Consider the following 14,555-nt stretch of genomic DNA (forward strand, 5'->3'; position numbering starts at 1 on the left):
GAAGAGGGAGCATGCGCTCAACAGCCGACGCCTCCCTCTTCCCACAATCCTCTGCGCCTCTCACCAGGGTTCCACACAAATGAGAGAGAGAGAGAGAGAGGGAGAGGGAGAGAAAGAGGGAAGTGACACCGGCCTGGCCGCTGAGATCCGAGAATGGGGGCGGGGTTTCCACCCAAGCCACCGCGGGGCGAAAGCGGGTCCAAGAGAGACGCCCGCGTGACGCTTTCGCTTCCGCCGTTCTGGAAGGAGCCTCGCTCTGGTGCGGCGGACGCCGGCGCGACCCACCGAAACGCACGCTGCGCACTACGCATTACCATGTGCTTCATTAGGGCCTTCTGACTGAGCCAGCAGTCACCTGCGTCCTGTTCTGTGAGCACTACTCTATGTGGAGGGAGGGGCTAAAAAGGAATCAACTAATATCTCATACAGACAGGCAAGCAGGCAGACACACACACATACATACACAAGCGCACACATGCACATTCACACACACGTGCACACACGCATGTGCACAAGCGCACACACACGCACACATGCACGTGAACACACATGCACATACACCCAAACACGCGCATGCACGCACAACACACACACACACACGCAGAATTGGTTTTGCCCTTACTGGAGTTTCTTATATGAACAGAAAAAAGTAAAAATCTGAATACAGTAACAACTGCCAGTACGCATGGCAGTCACCTTGAATAAAGACATCACCTAAAACAAGAGAAGAGTCACATGCTCGGTCTCATTCAGTCACTGTGTAGGCACTCTTAGACAAGCATATGCTCATACAGGATCTCTCACACACACACACACACACACACACAAGCCCACATACGTGTATATATGTGCACACGTGCACTCACATACACAAACATGTATGCGAAAATACACACATGCATGTACACACCCCTGATACCCACATGTGCACACACAAATCCACATTCACACAGGGACAGGCACACACACACGCAAACACACACGCACACACACGTTGGTTACCCATCTCCCTTGCTTGCTGATTCCAGTTGATCATTCTACCCCTCTAACTCCTCATAATCAGGGTTATTGACACAGATGCTCTGTATTAACAACCAGAGTGACACATCTAATCCAGTCAGGCCAGAGGAGGCCTCTTTGCCTTTCTCTCTCTCTCCCCCTCTCTCTCTCTCTCTCTCTCTCTCTCCCTCCCTCCCCCCTCTCTCCCTCTCTCTCTCTCTCTCTCCCCCCCCTTCCCCCTCTCTCCCTCTCTCCCTCTCTCTCTCTCTCTCCCCCTCCCTCCCTCCCATCTCTGCCATTTCTGCCGCAACGTCTGTGGAACCGACACACCAAGAGAGAGAAGGACCACCCTCCAGACTCCATCAACTGCCTCGGAAAAGAGAGCGGAAAAGAATGAGAAAAGACAGCAGATGTGAACATGCTGGAGAAGGTATTCCTCACGGACATCTGAGCGCGCTCAGTCCGGCTTTACACCTACAAGCCTTCCAATGTGAAGGTGAGTGTGCCAACCTCATTCCTGCCACAGTTACAGAACTTAGAGCCACCCCCCGCCCGCCCCGCCCCGCAACACACATTACCCGTACCTGCAGGATTATTACCAACAAAACAGGCCTATCCCTAACCCCACCCAGTTACCACACACCAACGGCACAGCTGAATTTAAAGTGCAGAGGACAGAATATAGAAAAATGTCAAATATATGTGTGCATATGCAGCACACCCCCTCGTCTCTTCACCTCCTGTATAAATCTAATTCTGGCATGATGGGGTTGGGGGTCGGGTAGAGGTTGGGCTTTCTGGAGGGGTGGGGGGAGGGGGCAGCTGGTCGTCAAAGTAACGCCCGTCGTTGTCACTTGAGCCACCAGCCCATCCTGTTTAGCATGACAGGGCAATGGGGTTTAAATTGAGGGAAAAAAATGGCGCTGCATTATACTTAACGGCATCTTTGCCAGACTGGCTGGCCCTGCAGTGGTCCCCTACGCCTCCAACGAAGCTGAAGGACCCCCATTACCCCCCCCCAGCCCCAAAACACACGCCACGGAGCCCCGCAGCTCCCACACACAGTTCACCACCCCGGGCCCCACCCAGCACCCCCAGCCCCCCCCCCCCAGCCCTTCCCCACACCCTTCCAGGGTCCGGCGGGCGACTCTGGCCCGTTCGTTCGCACGCGTGCGGTAGAGGGCGGGCGGTGGCGACCGGCGGGTCGTTGTTCGCGCCGCGCGGGGTCGGCCCCGCTGGTGAGTCCCGCGGTACGCGCACCGAGACGCGTAGCCGAAAGATGGACAGACCCGAAAAGCCCTAAATAAAAGATAAGCCTTTTCTGTCTCTTTCTGCGAGGGGGGGGCTTAGGTGGGAGGGGGGGGGGGCTAGATTGGCAGAGAGAATATTGGGAACGAAGCGCCCGCAGTAGAGAGGAAAAGCAGCAGGCAGACTGTGCAAGAGAGCAAAGAGAAAAGAGAGGGAGTATAAAGGGAAAGAGAGATGAGGGAGGAGAGGAGAAGAGCATTCAGCAAAGAGGATATAAAAGGAACAGCGAGGAGGGAGAGCGAGGGAGACAGAGAGCGATGAGGAGAGAGGGAGAGAGAGAGAGGGAGGGAGGGAGGGAGAGGGGGGGCACAGAGGGGGAAGGGAGAGAGTGAGTGAGAGAGAGACAGAGAGAATGAGAGGGGGAGGAGAGATCAAGAGAGAGAAGGAAGGGGGGAGGGAGGGGAAGGGAGTGAGAGAGTGGAGAGAAAAAAACAGAGAGGGGGAAGGGAGAGAGAAAGAGAAAGAGAGAAAGATATTCACCAGAGACTCAAAAACCACAGAATAGAAAGCCTCTGTCTACCACTCATTCTATATAGAAGAGCATACAATGGGTTCACAAATATATATTGGTGTGTGAGGGAGGGGGTGGGGGGGGGACACACACCACTTTGAGTCATGCACCTTATTCAAGTTCATCCCAACAGCGGCTGAAAAAGGCAGGATCCACACGCAGGAGTGCTGGCTCTCTCTCTCTCTCTCTCAGACCCAGTAACGGGTGCGACTGACCGACCCCCGTCCCGGAGAGCCAGCAGGGCTGCCGGCTTTCGTTCTCGCCCAGAAACCGCCATCGCCCGGCTCAGACATGAAGAAAGCAGGCGAGGTGGCTCATCTGGGTAATTTGGCGCTTCGGCCAATCCGACGGAAAGCAGGGTAATGACACCGGCAACCGGCAGACCCCGCGGCCCACTGGACCGGGGCTGACCGCCCCTCACCTGCAACACGCTGCTCTCCTCACAGAAAAAAAAATCATTTTAAAGGCCAGAACTCAGACGTGTATGAAGACCGACGTGTAAAGATAGAACATGTTTACCACGTGGAGGAGGGGAGGGGAGTTTGTGGGGGGGGGGGGGTCTGGGTTTCATGCAGCAAAGATCGGGATCAGCTCTGACTGCCCCGGGCCCTTGGGGGGCCCCACACAGTTTCTTATTATTATTATGATTTATCATTGTCGTCTGAGTAAAACGGCAGCGCCTGTCTCGCATCCAAAACACTGACCAAAGAATTCCTCCTTTTCACTCCCCGTGTGGCGTGTGCCGCAATCGAGAAGCGCTACGTGCCGCCTTGCCTTGACATTGTCAGAAAACGGCGAAGTGAGTCACCGTTGGTCAGCTGACCTGCTCCACATTCGACCCTTTTTACATTGCTGGATCACGTGGCCTGCACTGAATAGTGAAAGTGGCAGATGTTGTGCAAAACCGAAACGAGGCTGATGGGAGTTGGAGTCCAGAGCTTGTCAAATTCACATGCTCAGGACCTCACTTGACATTATGCTCCCTCTGTGAAATGCTTTGCCGTGCTCTGCCTTTTGAAAGCGGCCATGGTTTAGTGCTGCTCCTGAACAGTGCATTATGGGACCTCTCACATAGGCCCGTGATGCATGTCAAAAGTGTTTTCTTGGAACTCAGCACTGGCTGTAAATGGACAATATCACACTCGCCACGAAGATAACAACAGGAGCCTCTGGACATTCTTCTACAGAACAACAAATGGTGGTCATGCCGTAACACTGAGGCAGTGCTCTTTCCTTTCCGAAAAACATGGCTCAAAATGAAGCAGCTGGCCTGCAGGGAGAAACAGTGGGTCTCCATAGCGCCCTCCGGTGGGAGTCGGAGCAAATCTCATTTGCAGACCCAGAAACAACAGGACAATAATCCCGCGTTCCTATAAATAAGTTCCAACTCTCTCCACTTCTCCTTCCAACTCCCAGCTATAAATTCAAACCCCAATCACTTTTTCCCCACCCCAAGTTTCGTTTCATTCTTTTAAATCAAAATCCTTTGTCTCTCTCTTCTTTTGTACCTTCCTCCTGTTTCCATGGTTACTCCTCTCTCTGCTCTGTACACTATCTCTCCCTCCGTTCCTCTCTCCCTCTCCCTCTCTCTCTCTCCGTTCTTATCTTTCTCATTTCGCTTTCATCTCAGCCTCCCTTCCCTCTGCTTTATCCCACACCCTCCTCTCTCCGGCTTTTATCTCTCCGTACTTTCATCTGACTCTCACCTCTGTCTCCCCTTCAAGCCTGCCATTCCGTCATACCGCGCTTTCCGCCTCTTTTCGGCTTTTTGTTTTGTTTTCCTTCCCCTTTTCCGATTGCCGCGTTCGGATAGAAAGTTTCACCCTGTTGCGCTGCAATTCCCAGCGTTTCTCCAGTCGATGAGTTTATCAGCGCTTAATCCAGGACTCCCGTCACACACAGCCCATCCTCCCCCCCCTCCCTCCTCCTAAATTTTGGAATGTCGACGTCAGTGCGATGAAGCGTTGCGCGCGGTGAGGATCGGTCGGTGTTACCGTCCCAAGGGGCCGGCGCTCGAAAGTCTCGGAAGGCAAGAGCCACAGCCTGAAATATGGGGACCGGGAGCATGCGGTTTGTTTACTGGTTCAAACGCACACCGCTAAAAAAGGGCGGAGCCAGGAAACCGAGCAAGTGTCCAATCCCCGCTGCCTTTTATGCGGCTACGGCGACAAAGCCATCACCCGCCAGGGCCGCAAACGCGCCTCCGTCGTGTTTTAGGCCGGGTTCTGCGTCGAAGCGCCAACTGCATATTCGTATAGCCGCCAATGTTTAAGTCTGGCAATGTGATACCGCACCCAACACCGCGAAGGAGCGCCCACTGGCTGGAAGGCGGTGTCTCTGTCCTCCCATGATCCTTTGCGGTGAGAGGTGTTGGCCATTATGCCAGGGAGTGTACAGATGAGAGCCCAAGGCTGCGCTGGCACCAGGCTGGGCGTCTCTGCATTCGACCCTGGGAGAAGCTCTCCGACACAGCTGGGCCCGAAACTAGACCCCTCCCCCTTCTCCTTCCCCTTCCCTTCCCTTAAAGTACTCACAACTATTCAGAAAAGAGAATAAAAGGAAACCTGAATAGAGGAAGAGAAGAAATGGAGTCAGAGTGCGCGTGTGTGTGTGTGTGTGTGTGCGTGAGAGAGAGAGAGGGGGAGAGAGAGAGATAAAAAGAGAAAAAACAATGAAAGAGAAAACAGGAATGAAAAGCAGGCAGAGAAAGAAGAAAAAGAAGAACAGAGAAAAGGAGGGGAAGGGGGGAGTCAAAGAAGCAGCGAGAAAGAGTGAGCGAGAGAGAGACAGAAAGAGAGAGCGAGAGAGAAAGAGAGAGAGAGAGAGAGAAAGAGAAAGAAAGAAGCAGAGCAAAGAGCAGCAGTAAGGGGAGACACTGAAAAGAGACCCTATTGAGGGCTCTGAAAGACATATTTCAGTGCAAATGCACAGAAGAACAAGGACAACTAAAGATTACACAGTGGCCATCTTTGGGAAACCTCGCTGTAAAGTTGTTCTCATAGGAACTGATCCAAGGTCAGCCATTACAGGGCACTAGTAACATTTATTATTTCAAATAATACATAATATGACTTTTTTAAGTAAAAATGTGCCCTTTTGCCAAAAAAACTTTGGAAAGCCATGACAAAGTCTACTACATTGTAAGTGTTTATCTTTTATCGCCTGAATGATGAGAATGAAAGACGATTTTCCAATAGATTTCGACATTAACACTTAAAAAAAACAATACCTGTAATCTGTCCTTGCGTGATTTATTTCCATTTTTAAAGGAGGAGACCGATTTCACACCTCCAGTTTAACACATACTGTCTGTAGGCTGTTTCGTGTGCTGTACTGTATGGGTGTCATATGACAGTCTTTCTGGTATAGTGAGCACTTCTGTGATTAGCTACGAGATTTCCCCCCCGCCCCCCCCAACGACGACTGTCCCTTTCTTGGCCCATTTTGGAATGGCCAGTTGTATTTGTGCTCATCGCTGCCACCTCTGTCAATCGGGGACAGTACAGGCAAGCGTGCCCACTCCTCAGAAACGCCACTTTTCGTTTCGCTTTGCGGTTCGCCAGTTGCGCACACACGGACGTAGAATTCTAGGGGAGCGCTTCATGTGTGGCTTGTACATGCAGGCGGTGGCGGACTGTCTGACTGGGGGGCATGGGCAGTCCCTGGTATGTAATGAGACGTGGTCATCCGCCCAGCTTGAATTCCTCCCTTCCAGGGCAACACTACGGCAATTACATACAAGGTTGAGGGCATAGTCTGCATGTGCCTTTACTGACTGAGCCACTCAGGAGCCCCGTTACTGAAATGTGCCTTTACTGACTGAGCCACTCAGGAGCCCCCTTACTGAAATGTGCCTTCACTGACTGAGCCACTGAGGAGCCCCCTTACTAACATGTACCTACACTGACTGAGCCACTCAGGAGCCCCCTTACTAAAATGTATCTACACTGACTGAGCCACTCAAGGATTTAGTATTTAGTCAGGGCAGAGTTAGCCAAACTCTTGGGTACACAGCCCCTGTGCTTAGGCCTAAAGTTTCATGTCTCTCTGACAAAAAGGCTAAAGGACTTGTTTTAGGGTGACTGGTGGTAGGAGTGGGATTCCTCTCTTGATTGCTTGTGGGTTCTGCAAAACCACAACTATCATTAGCAAGCCTGTTCTGTTAGCATAGCCCATCTGCAAATTAAAAGCAGTCTGCTTTTCAGATGTCACCGCATGCATTTATGCTCATCCAGTGCAAGGCAAAGTGGAACATCTGGACAGAAATCTAGGATTCAATCAGAAGAATACGCGACACTGCAGTCATAACAAAAACAAGGTACCACAAAACTAAGCTTGACCTAGATCTGCACTGCAAAAATGCGCTGGCTGACGCAGAGTAATCCGTTTCGGGCAGTTCTGCGGTCGACAAGTCGCTGCTATTTAATCAAAAACGAAACGCTGAACTACAGTTCAAAAGCAGCCCACTATTCTGCTCATCTTGTAGGAAGCAACTTTTGAATTAAAAATAATTAATAAATACGGTCAAGCAGTACTGTCAGCACAAGAGGATGTAGCCTTTTTTTTCTTTAGTTTCCTGTCCCAGGAGAATGATATTTTTAGATATCACCGACGATTCATTGCCCGACTGTAACAAAAACAAACCCAAAATCCCATCAGAAACAAATCTCACTACACTTTAAGAAAAACAAATCCAATAACCCCCTTGAAAAAGTATTTCACCAGGCCCATTCTTTTTTTTTTCTTCTTTCTTTCCTACGACAGCTCCGGAAATCCAGTCAGCTGGTGAAGAGGCATCAAGTTCATTTTAATTAAAGTGTCCTTATTCTCCTGAGCCTGTGACACCAGACCATAATGTACCTATTCCTTCTCTCTCGGACTGACAGCTACAGCAGTAAGAGAGCAGCGGTGCTCCTGCTGCCCTCTAAGGCCAGCTCTACCCACTACCGGGCACCCCAGCCTCCCTCCATAAGGCCAGCTCTACCTGCCGCTGGGTACCATGCCACACTCAGTGACCTGTGTTGGAGGTGGGATCCAGCTGTCCCCGTACCTGGAAGTCCAGCCATCTCCAAGCTGGTCCTGGCGATGCAGCAGGACCAAGCGGTTACTCAGGACCAATAACAGGCCTTTTGAAGCTCACTTCCTGGTCTTGTTGACAGACGGTGCTCACTAGCACCAGTGCGGTTGGCTCCAGTATAGGTCTTTCAGCCACCCATTTCAATGCAAGCCAATGGTACCAATACAGCAAAAATACAAAGTCAACATGCAGTCGCAATAGGTAGTTTTGCGTCACTGCCGAGTCACTGCATGTCACTGTATCTCAAGCGCTTAGTGGATGACCTCGACCCGGCCCGGCCTTCATGACGTAAGGGTTGGGCCTTTTCCCGAGTGCGTAGCCTCCGTCTCCAATTTGTACAACATGGCTGCACGAAAACTGCTACTTTTTTCCTACAGTCTATGGCAGGACGACCTGCGGTGACAAAGTACACAGCCCACTAAAACAGAAGGCCTCAAGAGCCCAAATCATTTTGTATAATTGACACTGATGGACGGGAACCTTTTTTCTCCGTAAACCCAACAAAGATCCTCTACTGATGTGTGGTGCACCCTGAAGCAGTCGGAAGTCTCCTGCTGAGAAGTTCTCGACAAGATACTTCCTTCTTTTGTTTCGGTTGAGCGGGTTACCATCTCCCCAACTCTACCTATCCTTTTTGTTTCTTTTTTTTAAGAAATGCAGCACACCAAGAGAATGTTCCGGGCTTCCCAAACCTACTGGCCGTATTTCCTTCACGACCCCTCTTAATTCTGCCTTCTGTCCTCAGTAATGGGATGAACAGTCCACCTCAGAAGGCCCCGCCGTGGCCCTCACCTTCTGCCTGTTTCTAATCAATACTCATCTCTCCACACAGCACCCTGGAAACTCCGCCTGTCAGCCTGATCCATTCCGGCTCGCTCGCTCTCTCGGCAGAATTAGCCCAGCTGGACGGCGCTGGTTAAAAGCAACGTGCTGTTGACCTACAGAGCAGCTAGGTCTGTCAGCAAGAAACAAAAACAAAAAAAGAAAGCCTGACAATTATCATTTGAAACAGAACCTATAAGCTGACCGGATCTTCAGGGAGTAGTCTCAAACTGCCTGGCTACAGCGAAAACGAAGGGGTCGTAGGTTGATCAAATGGCAGCATAAACCATGCAGAAATGAGGTGAGCAACTTCTGTGGGGGGTGAAACAAAGCTGCAGGCTGTACAGTATTTTGTGGCATTAGGCATAACAGACTGAGTGAGTACCCTCAGAACTGTATACCGAATCAAACAGACAGGCAATGAAGAAACAACGGCTATTAGCGACTTGCTCTCAGCGTGGTACAGTACATTACAATGCATTTGATCTCTGTGGTCTTTTTTGTGCATCAATGTAAAGACCTGGAAAGTAAACCTTGGGGAAACTATTTAGTTGGATGTATCAATGACATCATCTCACTTGTGCTTTGTCCTACCTTTCCATCCATCCATCAATATCAAATCCACCGCAATTACAAAGGCAATTCATAGGCTAAATACTCAATGTGTCTGAGAACATTCTTTCCTTTATTATTACAGAACAACCCTGGTTATTAAAATTTCCATTATGAAGGTATGATCACTTTTTAAAAACTCTACTTGCTTCAGAACTGCAATGTAAAGGCAAACATTTACAGCAAATTGAAGACAGAGAAAATACTGTGCTATTTATTAGCACAATGTATCAAGTACTGTGTAGTGCGTGTACACAGGTTCTCACCTTCACTGTGACCCATTAGCGACCAAGAAACACCAATCCTCCAGCACATATTCCACTGTCCTGAAAGTGAGCTGTAAGGGATAACCTAGTTCCCTCACTACCTCAGTGTAACCCTGAGCTTAGTGATCTAACACTTGCTGTATGTTGTACAAAAAAGAGCCGCTCGCAATTTTGTCATCTCTTGTCAAGTAAGCAGAGCTCGTAACGCATAGCAACTCCTAATCTCAAACGAGAGCAAAGCAGCAATAGAAGCAGTGTTTAGATTCAGTCAGGAATCTGCAACGTGGCCTTGAACAGGCAGATAGACTACGACTCTCTCCCTCTCCTTCGCCTGCTTTTTCTTTCAGAGGTAGTTCCTATTTGTTTTTGTGTATTGTTATCTGTGACATTCGTAGATGCCAAAGAACAGAGTAAAGTGCAAACTACAGAGTACCACGTGCACGCAGCACAGGTAGTAACAAATCACGGTTATTTTCACTATTTCAAAACACTTCAGCCTCTCAGAGCTTAAAGGGACGGTCCACCAAAAAATGAAATTAAAGTTTGTCTCCACTTACCCAGAGTACCATATATCCGTAGATTCGCTGAGATTTGACACGTTTACTTGATGTATCAGAGTGAGCTGCAGTGCACATCGGACCTCAATGGAACCATACTTTTGTGGCACTCAATGCGCTTTTGAAGAACTCAACAGCAATGTCTCTTTCCAAATATAATGCCATGGTTACTCACGAACATCCACAGGGCTTAAATTGTGTACAGTTCCATTAAGAATTACTTCTTCTACTGAAGTACACCAACTGTGTGTATCTCATGCAGGTGCAAAGTCTCATGTAGGTGGAGTGGTGATGACTTAATGTTGATGGAATATGACCATTTGCTGTAGTTTAAATATAGCAACTTACTTTATTAAAGCACATAACAGTTTCAGAATTTGTGGTTCAAATATTAACAGGTGTGATTTATGTTGTAGAACAAAATGGGAAACTCTCTTAAGCTTATGTTAACTAGATGTTAACTAGATCTTATTTTCTGCATAAACAGAAAACCCTATGGGAAAAAAGCATTTGAAATCTTCTGAGGGAACCCATGGCTCAAAAATGTTAACTCACTTCTGGATTTTAGGATTACAAAATGTAACACTCTTTGACATGCTTGGTTGAAACTGCGAAGATATAGTACACAGTTGGTGTGAATCGACAAAAGTAGTTCTCAATGAAACTGCACAAATTAAGCTCTGTGCATGTTTGTGAGTAGGCCTAACCATGGTATCATACGTTAAGTTTTCCGATTGCACATATTCAGCGCTTCAAGCGCCACAAATATATGGTTCCACTAAGGTCTGTTGTATCAGGATGAGCTGCAGCAGATATCAAGAAAATTTGACTAATCTCAGTGAATCTATCTGGATGGATAGATCAAACTCTCGGTAAGTGAAAACATACATTCATTTCATTTTTGGATGAACAGATCCTTTAACAATATAAGGTCATATTTTAGAGCACTAATTAATCCCTGATCCCACAGCTTCACCTAAACTATCCAGCCATCTGTCAGCAGTCAGTCAAATTCCCTTAACATGCCAAATGTCTGATTCTGGAGCGGAAACTGAATTTTTGAGCAGGCTGAACTGCATGTACCTGGTTTAGCAGAACTGGACCAAATGTTTTGCAAGCAAGGAGTAAATAGGTAACTGCTGTGCAGGAGCATTCAGGACCTCGGGTTCTAGCTGCTTTGACACAGAAGTGTCACAGCTCCCTGGACTTGGCACCAGAAAAAGCAAAGTACAGTCACCTTTTGCTCCCTTTTAGTCCAGCAAATGGGAGATCAGACTGAAGCATTTGGATGATAAAGGAGTTTAAAAATGTGCAAAGTCAAAGCCATTTTGAGAAAAACTCTGGCGATGGAAACAAAGTGCACAGGTGCAAATGTGCTGAAACGTAGGGCAGAACAGAGGTTGATTCCTTTTAAATTAGGTTGATTCAGGAAATTAACTGAAATTCTATTTGTTAGTTGAAAACCCCTCACAGAATATTAAGGGAATTTTTCCAATTCCTGAACTGATCTGCTGAACTGAAATGGAGCTGATCCCAACCCTGATGCAGGGCAAAGTGCTTTCCTGATTTGGAAAGTATTTCTTCATACAGTGTTCATAATGTACGGAAACAATTGCAAAAAATGTGTAGGGAAGGCAGTGACTCACTGGTTATTCAGGACTGGAGACAGTCGTAAATTCACTCTAGATTAAAGACAAATAGCCGAATAAGCCGAAAATGGGCCAAATTGTACTGAATCTTGCCATTATACTTCATTTTCTTCTGCTCTCCATGGCCTACCCTTTTCATATAGCATCACGAAAGCATAGGCACTGTTAGGTTACAATGAATGAACAGTATGCAGTAGCCTTTTCTTATTCAAATGCACCTGTTCTTGTACCTGTAGCCTACTGAATTCATGGGTTGCATGCAATACATAATTAGTGACGTCAAAGCTATTACAAATGCATTAGAAGACCCCAGCTACTGGCACACAAAAAATAGACTTTTGTTCAATTGTGAATAAATGCTATAAAATGTATATGATCATACGTATTTTTTCATAACATTGCCATACAAGCTGCTTGCAATTAGGTCTACTTGAAGAGTACTTTCTTGCTTTAAACCACAAAATGTCTGGACCAATCAAAAACCTACACTATAACTAAAATATAAAAAAACTTCCAGAAAGTGACATATCCTTAAAAACTTAAACAAGGGTTCACGCCCACTCCTATGACAGAACATATAGTCAGGAACTTCTGAAATGGTGACAATATTAAAAGTAAAAGTTCACCCTAAAATGATTTTATATAGGCTACTTAGTGTTCCAATAGTCTCAAGTGGCAGTCTTCATATAGCTCAATTCACCAACAAAACAGCAAACCCATCCTTTGTCAACCAGCAATAATTATTTAAAGCCATTTCTTAAAAAAGATTAATGACAACAGGAAATTGGCGCTAAACATTGGCAAGCAGGGATAATGCATCAGGACTCAGTCTCTCATTATCTTCTCTGTGATATCAACAGCCAGAATCAAAATTAATTTCACAGTGAAAAAATTGCAACTTACAAAAACAACAAAAAGAAAACATTGTACACACTGCAAGTAGCCTCACACATAGCAATACCAGCTGACAATAAACATAAATATTTGATAAAACGGTTTTAAAAGGGTGATATTGAAATAAATCAGAAATAGTACAGTTGTGCCTTGCTGAGCCACTGATTTTTCTAAGGTAGGCTATAGACAATGGTTTGTGTGGAAATATCCTGCACTTGTTTTAAACAGCCGGGTAATACATAAGCAATCAAATGAATCACAACGAAAAAGAATATTCTACAACTGGAAACGGGTTACCTGTAGATGGACCATTCCATTTACTATGCAGATTTTATTTCTCTATTTATATATGCACAATAGGCTATATTCTCATCAACCTGATCTAAGGCAAACCTTCAATATCGACAGTTCTTATACAAAGTACTCCAGCGCAGCGCCTACACGTTCCACCTGGGACACAGATGCATAAACTGCACGGCTTCCTTGATCCGGCATCCCATTAATTGAACTGTTCTTTCACCTGCACGTGCCTGCTAATCCTACGCAACGGATGAAGTAAAAACTTCATGCCGGACAGAGTTATTGAATTCTGACTCCCGAATTGCCTTGCAGAAGCTCTGCGATTCACAGGTGTGTTTTATTGGTTCATACAGCTATTTTCTGTTTTACTTTCCTTTCTTCCTCCTCCCTACAAAAGACGCCATTTACTGTATTTGTAGTAGAAAATGTGGAAGTGGAAAAACGACGTTTACTTATAGCAAGTCATCCAGTTACAAGATTGTCATACATCTAAGGAAATGTATAGACGAAAGCTTGTCATTAAAAAGCAATGGCCACTAGTCCGTGTGAAATAATCTAAAACTAAAAGATATTCGACACCTCGCACTAAACGAGCCATGGACACTGGGTCAATCAAATTCAATGTCCATGAGTCCTTCCGTTCTGTCTGTTTGCAATAAACTTTACTGACATTCAACTCACCCCAGTCACCAATTCTTGCTAATTGACTGCGGTGGCTCTCATTTTCAGTGCAAGGGTGAATTTCAGTACTAGCTAAATAAAACACAAGCTATCTTATATTGCTAAGATAGGACTCCGCTGCGAGTATTGGGTGACGTGGTGCAGAAACAGCTGCTATTCCTTGAAAGCCACTGGAAGACCGAATTAATTATTTAGGTTTATTTTGCTTCTCGGTTACCGCTCCGACACCTGCGTTTGGTTTACGTCAGGATAATATTAATTCAGCTAGCTAGCTAACCTTAGTCTACGGAACTTTGCGAAGGTCCACTAAAATGTCGTTTACGCTGGCTTGCTCCCTACCTGGCCACATAAATTACACCTATTCTGAACTGAAACTAATCACTTGCCATTCAATTTCCAACGAAACGAGATCCTTGTTTTATTTTCAAATTATTTGTTTAACCAAATTAGCGTTTTCATTTTCTCAGTATGAAATTAGGGCTACCAGTGTAATTCTCTAATGTTGGTGGCAACTAGGTACTGTAGCTCTAGCTCAGCAAGACCACCACCAGACGGCAGTAGCAGTTGGCATACTCGTAGATTGTTTCTTAATAAAATTCTTAGAGCTCACGATTGCTGTAACCTAGGTGACAAATCAAAATCCTGGTACATCGCATGTAAATACACAACGCAATAACGTTTTGGGAGTAAAACGTGTGCCATATAGCTAATGTTTAAGTTAAACAATGTCAATGCGAGTGCGGGAAAACATGCACAACATAGCGAGCGAACGTAGGTTAACATAGCACAAAGTTGGAAGCGTTCCGTTTGTGTGGATACATGAAAGAGGTGATGGAAAAATAAGGCATGTCATTTTTTCACATTTTATGATTACACTGT

At 46.5% G+C, this 14,555-nt stretch overlaps 1 protein-coding gene and 1 long non-coding RNA gene across 8 annotated transcripts in view; one reads left to right on the forward strand and one right to left on the reverse strand.

The window, feature by feature from the left end:
* znf710a (zinc finger protein 710a) overlaps positions 1 to 14,555 on the reverse strand; it is a 25,272-nt gene that overhangs the window by 10,549 nt on the left and 168 nt on the right. The window contains exon 1 of one of the 6 annotated variants that reach the window (XM_064312578.1): positions 13,677 to 14,188. The exons of 2 other annotated variants lie outside the window; for them this stretch is intronic. Coding sequence is in view for 1 of the 4 variants with exons in the window: in XM_064312576.1 (XP_064168646.1) it covers positions 12,993 to 13,007 (15 nt within the window). In the remaining 3 variants the exon portion in view is untranslated. Of the gene's footprint in view, positions 1 to 9,595; positions 10,509 to 12,992; positions 13,211 to 13,676; positions 14,189 to 14,555 lie in introns of those variants that run through there. 3 more of the 6 variants (XM_064312581.1, XM_064312576.1, XM_064312580.1) reach the window with 3 other exon arrangements.
* LOC135241847 (uncharacterized) overlaps positions 13,188 to 14,555 on the forward strand; it is a 17,051-nt gene continuing 15,683 nt past the window's right edge. For both annotated transcript variants that reach the window (XR_010326134.1, XR_010326133.1), the window contains exon 1: positions 13,188 to 13,325. This is a non-coding gene — a long non-coding RNA (uncharacterized LOC135241847). The remainder of the gene's footprint in view (positions 13,326 to 14,555) is intronic.

Source organism: Anguilla rostrata, chromosome 16, assembly GCF_018555375.3.
Source record: "Anguilla rostrata isolate EN2019 chromosome 16, ASM1855537v3, whole genome shotgun sequence".
NCBI lineage: Eukaryota > Metazoa > Chordata > Actinopteri > Anguilliformes > Anguillidae > Anguilla > Anguilla rostrata.